This window comes from Mandrillus leucophaeus, unplaced genomic scaffold (assembly GCF_000951045.1).
Source record: "Mandrillus leucophaeus isolate KB7577 unplaced genomic scaffold, Mleu.le_1.0 Scaffold25, whole genome shotgun sequence".
NCBI lineage: Eukaryota > Metazoa > Chordata > Mammalia > Primates > Cercopithecidae > Mandrillus > Mandrillus leucophaeus.
The window spans coordinates 5286693-5295793 of NW_012102587.1; the positions used below are offsets into that span (position 1 = coordinate 5286693).

Below are 9101 nucleotides of genomic sequence, written 5' to 3' on the forward strand. Positions count from 1 at the left end.
AAAAAAAAAAATACAAAAAAACTAGCCGGGCGAGGTGGCGGGCGCCTGTAGTCCCAGCTACTCGGGAGGCTGAGGCAGGAGAATGGAGTAAACCCGGGAGGCGGAGCTTGCAGTGAGCCGAGATCCGGCCACTGCACCACTCCAGCCTGGGCCTCAGAGTGAGACTCCGTCTCAAAAAAAAAAAAAAAAATCTCTCCCTTGTCAGGTAATGAAGCAAATGGGAATGTTTCTGCACAAGAAAGAGAAACAGAAGATGGGAATATGGGGAATTCAGATGCTGATGCCGCAGAACAAAAAGCAGATGTGTCCACTGTGAGGCCGCCAAAGTGCTATGTGCTTAGATTGTACAAGCACACGGATATGCAGTGAGAGCTAGTGAATGAGCTCAAGGCAGAAGGAAAGCCTCATCTTTAAGGTACAGCGTTAAGATTTTAGCTGTGTGGCAACCACATTGAACCTTAATTTTAAAAAGAAAAAAGGCCTGACAATAGCAACCCCTGACAGGTGGATTTTCAAATTGTCAGCATTCATCATTGTCACTCAAGGTCACCCTTTTATTAGCTTCAGAGATTTGATTGAGAAAGTATGCTGGGATGGGATAAGAGAAAAAAAAAAAAAGAGATTCCAGAGAGTTGATTTCTGAGAGCAAATACTATTTACAGACTACACTACAAAGACAGAACACTGTGGCTCTGTCAGTGAACAGTAAGGTGAAAAGAACAAATCTAACCAATAACTCAATGAAAGCAAAATCAAGAAGCTCCACATATCCTTCAAGGGCACCTATGGGGGAACCTCCTAGAAGCAGCCAGGCCCGCCCACCTTGCTCCTGAAGAGCAAGGCTGTGGGAGGTAACAGCACACACAGAAGCTAGTGACGTCCATCCCTCCAGCCCAGCCTTCACAAACCAATGGCCTTGTCCCACCATCCTTCCCAGGACCACACCAACAGTAAGCATAGATGGCCGGGTGTGGGGCTCACACCTGTAATCCCAGCACTTTGGGAGGCTGAAGCAGGCAGATCACTTGAGCCCAGGACTTTGAGACCACCCTGGGCAACATGGTGAAACCCCATCTCCACAAAAAACAGCCAGTGTGGTGGTGCTACAGGTGGTGCACATCTGTGGTCCCAGCTACTTGGGAGGGTGAGGTAGGAGGATTGCTTGAGCCCAGAAGGCAGAGGTTTCAGTGCATGAGATCACACCACTCCAGCCTGGTGTCACAGTGAGACTTTGTCTCAAAAAAAAAAACAAACCCAAAAAACACATTAAGCATACTCTAATGAAACCTCTTGACAAAGTGAAAGGTTCTGTGAGCTGTTTGAAATACAGGGTGACATCCTCTCAATGTTTCTCATTATAATCACGATAATGGCTTAGACATTCATATAAATCAGAACCTTCACCTAGTTTTCATAAATGGTTCCATAAAACCCAGCAGGTGAGATGCCTCCATTCTGCTGTTTCTCAGGTCTGTTTCTGAGAACCACACAGAGTGCACACCTACCTTGTCCACGTTGGCCCGCGTCTTCGCCGACGTCTCCACGTACTGCACGCCCCACTCTTCGGCTTTACTCCTGGCCTCCTCCACAGGCACCTGCCTCCGCTCCTCTAAGTCAGACTTGTTTCCCACGACAAGCAATGGAATTTTATCTTCTTCAGCCTTCACACGGAGAATCTGTTCCCTAAGGTGTTACACCAAAAATACAGCAGCTAAAAAAACCAAAGTAACAACCCCAGTTTTGTGAACCCATCTAAAATAAAAGCCTTTCCTAAGGCAGAAGGGAAAGAAAAATAATCAGATTTAGGGCATGTTCTGAGAAAGCACTCCCTAGAGGCAGTCATGAGCGAGACAAGTGTCTTCCAAGTCGGGTTCTCAGTTTGCCTGCATGAGAATCCCCTAGGACACTCATTACAAATGCAGATTTCTGGGCCCAGTCTTAAAGAAGTAGGTGTCTGGATAGGAGCCCAGGATTTTGCATTACAACAGGGTCCCCAACTTACGTACAAAAAAAAAGAAAAAGAAGAAAAATGGTCAATCTCTGCAATAAAAACAAGCTAAAGGAACTATCTCCATAAAATGCTAATTCCCCTGAAAATATTTCTTTGTAACATAAAAGCTATGAAATCCAGTGTTTTCTATACAGAAGGTGGCAGTCTGTTAGTGGATCACGAAACCAATCTAGTGGGTCACAACCAGCAGTTTCCCCCCTCTCCCTCAATGAAACAGATTATAGAACAGAACTGAACAGATCATAAATGTCCAAGGGAATCTCAAGTAGGAAAGGTGAATATTGTTTTGTTTTGAAACTTCAGCTTTGATTAGATCTGCACGTGTACATGACAAGTATGTCATCCCACCCCCCGTTTCTATGCAGACACAGTAATGTTAGAGGCCACAGAATTGGGACAGATATGTTAGGCAGTAATCACATTCTAATACATACCATTTTTCTACTGCAAAGTGAAAAAAACGAAAGGAAATACTACAAGCCCTATGGAAAAGTTCTTCAAAAGTGTCTTCTATAAAAATACCATTACCCATAGCACATTAAATTTTACATCTACTAAAAATTATCAGCTATCTGAAAGTACTAATCAAAACCAAATATTTTTTTAAAAATTAAATATCCCATTCCCATTATTTTGGTCCAGTGAGAATATTTCTATTTTTATATTCCAATATATTCTAAAAAGAGTCCCCTTCAAAATGTATTTTTTAGAGATCTGCACTGACTTTTATATGGTATAGGGTAACATTTCACAATAATAAAATTATTTTCTAGGCCAGGCGTGGTGGCTCACATCTGTAATCCCAGCACTTTGGGAGCCTGAGGAGGGAGGATCACTTGAGCCCAGGAATTCAAGACCAGTCTGGGCAACATAGGGAGACCTTGTATCTACAAAAAAATAATAATAATAATAAAATTTCCATGTAGTCAATTTAAGTGCCAGATAGCAAATATTTTAAGACAAACTAAAAAGATGAAAAGATGCTTGAAACTGGCTTTGTGTAGCCTTGTTGTACCCTACATTTAAACTCGGGTCAAAGAACAAGATACATTTAAAAGTCATGTGATCGATATAAACTACGAACAATAAAAACTGACAGCTTTCTGGCTCATTAGCCTTGTAGGGGAACACAAAATTACCTCATTGATAAACATATCAATCCAAAAATGGGAGTACCAAGTTCTGGTCTCTTAACGACAAGCCTATTTATCTTACTTCATAAAATATTTTCCAGGAAAAGTTTCAAGGAAGACAGCATATTCACATGTCATTTTATATTGGGGCCTTTCTATTTGGAAGATAATACAGAAATGCTGTTTTAAAACTGCTAACAGGCATGAAGTAAACTGACTAAGTTTAGCCACAGGGCTCAGATAATCGACCTGCATTCTTCCGTTCCCAACAACGTGAGAAACCTAAGCAAAGTTCAAGTCAGAAGAACTAACTTCCCCTTCTTTCTGGTTTTAGGTATTCATCTGTCCTTTTTCTTCTAAGGATCTCTCTTTTCACCTAACAACCAAAACCCTTTTCCATGACGAGGGGAGCCCTGCTCCTACTCTGTGAGAACACCCTAGTACTATCTGTGCGTCTGGTGACTGAGGAGAGGACAAGGGACACTTTAAATCCCTGTATTTCTTCATATCCTCTGCAAAGGACTCTCCTGCCCCCTTCCCTTCTAGGTAAGTCACAGAACAACAGGAAATCAAAAGGCTCAGGGCAGGGAAGAAGAAGAGAGTGTGTGCATCTGTCCTGTTTTACCTTCTAGGAGGCATTAAAAACAACTATGTAGATGCAAACAATTATAAATGCATGAGCTACATTCAAACACAGCAGCTCTTAGGAAGGTCTGAAATGTCTAAAAAGTAACAGGACTTCTCATAATGAGTCACAGTCATTTAACTGGTCACTGCAACACACGCACTCTGCTTCCAGAAAAGCAGGTCTTCGACTCTGAAGCCTGCAGCTATGAAGCATCACTAAGGCACCTCCCTACTATCTATCCTTCACTCGCCCTGCTGGGTGACCTGCGCTCACCTGGCTCAGTGATGCTTCCGTCCAAGTCCTGGAAGGATAGTTAGCTTTCTCCTTTTCACCTCTGGCTGACCACCTTACTGTCAGACCAGAACTTGCTAAAGAATTTTAAAAACTGATTGATTTGGGGCTTTTTCTCTTCAGTTCCCTACTAAACTCTAGATCTGCTTCTTAAAAAGTCATCCAGATAGATATATTTACAAGAACAGATTTTTAAAAATACAATTATGTAGGAGAAACAGGAAGGGCATGGGGTAAAGAGACATTTATGGAACGTAATAATTATGCCCAAAAGGCTATTTCTTTATAACAAAATGAACTTAAGGTATTTTTCACTGCCATATTTTTTTTTCTTTCTTCTCTAACACCTTCATGGAGAATAACTGCCACATTTTAAAATAAATAACAATGGATATTCTACTCACTATGGAAGTGCCACATGTGTACACTGTGACAGGGCCTGGGGACAATGGAGGGTAGCCAGGTTCCTGCCCCCATGAAATTCACCGTCTAATGCATCCTTTCATTTCATTTCTCAACTCACAAGTGCATTTCCAGAGAAAGAAACAAAATCCTGACACTAAGTACACTTGCCCATGGTCAGTGAGTGGCAAGGCAGGGATTCAAACCAGGTCTCCTGACTCTAAAGCCACGTTCTCACCCCTCCACTATGCTAGAAGTCCTTAAGTAGCAGCAAATGGTCATTTTGACTCACATCTTTCACTCTCCGGTCATTGTTTCATAACCTTCAAAACAAACTGAATCTGCTACTTTTTTTTAGTAAAATTATTAGAAAGATAGATGGTTAATTTATCAATGAAAATCTCTCAGGATTTATAGGAACAAAATCATAAGTTCTTGAGTATATGGAATAGCTTCATTCTCTTTCAGGGACAATAAGACTCTTAAAATTATTTCATTCAGAAATCACAGATCAGGAAAGCCCGAAGAGATTATAATCATCATGGTCTACAATGTGCCAAGATTAGATTCAGAGAGCCCCAGAAGATTCTCTTTTTTTTTTTTTTTTTTTTTTTTTTTTTTGGCTCTGTCTGGCTCTGTCGCCCAGGCTGGAGTGCAGTGACGCAATCTCAGCTCACAGGCTCACGGCAACCTCCACCTCCCAGGTTCACGCCATTCTCCCGTCTCAGCCTCCCGAGTAGCTGGGACTACAGGTACCTGCCACCACACCCAGCTAATTTTTTCTGTATTTTTAGTAGAGACGGGGTTTCACCGTATTAGCCAGGATGGTCCCGATCTCCTGACCTCGTGATCGCCCACCTCGGCCTCCCAAAGTGCTGGGATTACAGGCGTGAGCCACCATGCCCAGCCCTAGAAGATCCTTTAGACAGAATTATTCCTGAGAACAAGCTCAGCCCTCTCCTAGTATGCTCAGCCCCAAATTCCTTATAAGCCTAAGACATATGAAAAAAGGCAAAAAGCCTCCTGGGGGCTTCTGCTATTTCATTTCAGACATACCTGAATTCGGCAGTTGCTGTAAAGGATTCATGTTCTGTGATTGAGAACACAAGAAGAAACCCTTCCCCACTCCGAAAGTAGTTATCTCGAATGGCTGCGTAGTCCTCTTGCCCAGCGGTGTCCAGAATATCTATCTGAACTTCTTCCCCATCAAGAACCACTTTCTTTCTATAACTGTCAGCTTTGGTAGGTTCATAGTCTTCTACAAACTGAGGAAATAAACATTATCAGTAATTAACAAAGTCTTAAGGGGAATAAAATTTGCCAAAAAACAAAATTCCACATATGGGCACTTCACGCTATGAACAGGACACTATAGAAGTAACATTTTACATAACACTTCTGTTCTTTATAGTTCCGTTTTGCCATTTTTTGTTTTTAAACAATAAGGACAGATATCCCAGTTTACAGATGAGGAAACCAGGCACAGAGCAGAACACTTGGTAATATTATTGTCAATATAAAATTATAATGCAAATACCTGCAAGGGTGAGAAACTGGAGTTCTTATTCATAACAGAAGTATAAAACTCATCTGAAAAGTAATTTGGCAAGATGTATGATATGGTCTGGTTCTGCATCCCCACCCAACTCTCATCATGTAGGTTGTAATCCGAATTATAATCCCAGTGTGTTGGGGGAGTTACCTTACGGGAGACAATGAGATCACGGGGGCGGTACCCCTATTCTGTTCTTGTGACAGTGAGTGAGTTCTCACAGGACCTGAGGGTTCCATAAGGGACTTTACCCCACTTCGCTAGGCACTTCTTCCTGGCGCCTTGTGAAGAAGGACATGTTTGCTCCCCCTTATGCCATGATTGTAAGTTTCCCGAGGCCTCCCCAGCCCAGTGGAAGAAAAGAGGCTATAACCCTCTCCTCTTTATAAACTACCCAGTCTTGGGTATTTCTTCACAGCAGCAAGAGAACAAACCAACACAGTGTACCAAGAGGCTTTTAGTGGTGTGGGTTTTTGAGAAAGGAATGAAGTACCAACGCACACTGCAACATGGAAGAACTTCCAAAACACGATGCTGAGTGAAAGAAGTTAGACCTAAAGGCCACATATTGTATGATTCCATCTATATGAAATGTCCAGAACAGGCAAATCCATCAAAACAGAAAGCGGTTGCCAGAGGTCAGGGGTGGGACGGGGAAGCAGTAACGGGGAATGACTACTAACATGTAGGTTGTTTTTTTCTGGAGTGATGAAAATGATCTAAAATTAGACAATGGTGATGGCTGCACATCTGTATGAATATACAAAAAAAAAAAAAACTATTAAATTGTACACTTGAGGCCAGGGCGGGCGGATCACCCGAGGTCAGGAGTTCGAGACCAGCCTAGCTAACATGGTGAAACCCCATCTCTATTAAAATTACACAAAATTAGCTGGGCATGGTGGTGGGCGCCTATAATCCCAGCTACTCAGGAGGCTGAGGCAGGAGAATCACTTGAACCTGGGAAGTGGAGGTTGCAGGGAGCTAAGATCGTGCCATTGCACTGCAGCCTAGGCAACAAGAGAAAAACTCCATCTCAAAAAAAAAAAAAAAAGTACACTTTAAAAGAGCAAATTGCATCATATGTGCATTACACCTTAATGAGGCTGTGATTTAAAAATTTTTTTTACTTAAAAATGGAATTGGAAATGTCAAAGTGAATTAAGGGTTATTTGAAGAAGACTGTTAAAAAGAGTATCATCAGTTAACAGCTATTCAAAAATAAAAATATTAAGACATGTTTAGAACTAGGTTCTCTTCAATGTGTACTAATAAATTATCTGCCAATAGAGATGTGAAAACTTGCCTATGCTTTCAAGTGTCCTTCTTTTAACTCCTTTCCAAAAAGAAAACTATATGACAAAAAATCCAAAACACCACTGCCCTCTGAAGATCTCTGAATTCTACCATAAATTATCTCAACTGTGTATTTCTGAACTTCCAAGAATAAAGTCAGCCAGAGTTCCACTGGCTCCTTTGACACAGAAGTCAGAATGTCCTGCAGTACATACCTACATACCTCTGTACTCAGTGAAAAGCATGTTGATTACCCCAACATTCCATTACAACCCTGATGTTTACACTGCTCAGCTGGAAACAGAAAATCACAAAGTCTTTGTATCCTATTAGCATGATCCATACTTATCCCCTACTGGCCTTGCAGAGCTCTGCGTGGCTCAGTTTCAGATGCCCAAGACACACGAGTCTAAGACAAACTTCATGCAGACCCCTTCTTTCTAAGCTGACTTTCCTCTAAGCTGACTTCGCCGGAGACTGAAAGTCTGAAACAGCTGCTGCCAAAGCCTCTCCATCCCCAACCTTACTCTCCCAAAAAAGGCAAAAACAAGTATGTTAGGCCGAGCATAAGGATGTTAAAATCTGACTGCTGCCACCCTGGCATCTCCCTCCAATTTTTCTCAAAGTTAGAACTTAGACAAGAATAAAGACTCTGGGACTATGGCTCCTTCCATAATCTAATCTTCATGAAAATTCCATCATAGAAACTAAAAAACTTTAAATGAGGGTTAAGCATGTACTATGAACAAAGAGTCTGAATGGTGCAGACTTCAGACCAGGGGTGTCCAATCTTTAGGCTTCCCTGGGCCACACTGGAAGAAGAATTGTCTTGGGCCATACATAAAATACACTGATAGCTGATGAGCTAAAATATATATATATATAGCGAGAAGAATCTCAGAATGTTTTAAGAGAGTTTACAAATTTTTGTTGGGTTGCATTCAAAGTCATCCTGGGCCACAGGCTGGACAAGCTTGATTTAGACAGCTGACCTCCCTGAACCTAGAGCTCAGTTTCCTTTGGTGAAATCAGGCTTGACTAGATGATCTCTCAGGCAGGAGCTGCCACAACTGGCCACGTGTCAGAATCACCAGGAGGGCACCACTGAAACAGAGTCCCAGTTCTCCAGCTCCACCAACATTATTCAGGAGGCTTTTTTTTAAGTCTCCCAGGAAATTCTATAATCAGCTAGGTTTGAGAATTACTGCTAAGGTCTCTTCGAGCTAAAATATTATGATTCTAGAACCATTCTGTCCAATATACTAGCCACCAACCACATTTCAAATGCACAACAGCCACATGTATCAGACAGTATAGATACAGAACATTTTCATCATCATGGAAGGTTCTATTAGCACCGTTTTAGAAAATCAGTTAGAACTCCTCCCCCAAACATACACTACTTCATTTCTATTCCTTCCTTGCCCCGATTTTATTTTACAATTTCTTCAATAACTGCCACTTTCCCGTTCTCAAATATGTTAGCCCATGAGAAAAACAGACTAAGGCCAGGCACAGATTTCTCTGGTCTCTGTGAAGAGAATAGAAAGAAGAGAAAAAACTCTTGAATCTTCTGCATGCATCTTCCCCCTCATCTTACCCCACCCGCTACCCCCCCACACACACACCCCCCCCAACACCTCCAGACCAGGCTGTCCTAGTCTCCCCTCAGCAGTGCTAGCTCTGTACCCTATTTTTTTTTTTTTTTTTTTTTTGAGATGGAGTTTCGCTCTTGTTCCCCAGGCTGGAATGCAATGATGCGATCTCGGCTCACCGCAACCTCCGTCT

General features: G+C 42.0%; 1 protein-coding gene across 2 annotated transcripts in view; it reads right to left on the minus strand.

Annotated features, from left to right (window-relative positions):
• The window catches only part of RALB (v-ral simian leukemia viral oncogene homolog B), a 56766-nt gene that overhangs the window by 3850 nt on the left and 43815 nt on the right, over positions 1–9101 (minus strand). For both annotated transcript variants that reach the window (XM_011983427.1, XM_011983425.1), the window contains 2 exons: positions 5522–5730; positions 1506–1683 (listed from right to left, as the gene is read on the minus strand). In XM_011983427.1, coding sequence (XP_011838817.1) covers positions 1506–1683; positions 5522–5730 — 387 coding nt within the window. The remainder of the gene's footprint in view (positions 1–1505; positions 1684–5521; positions 5731–9101) is intronic.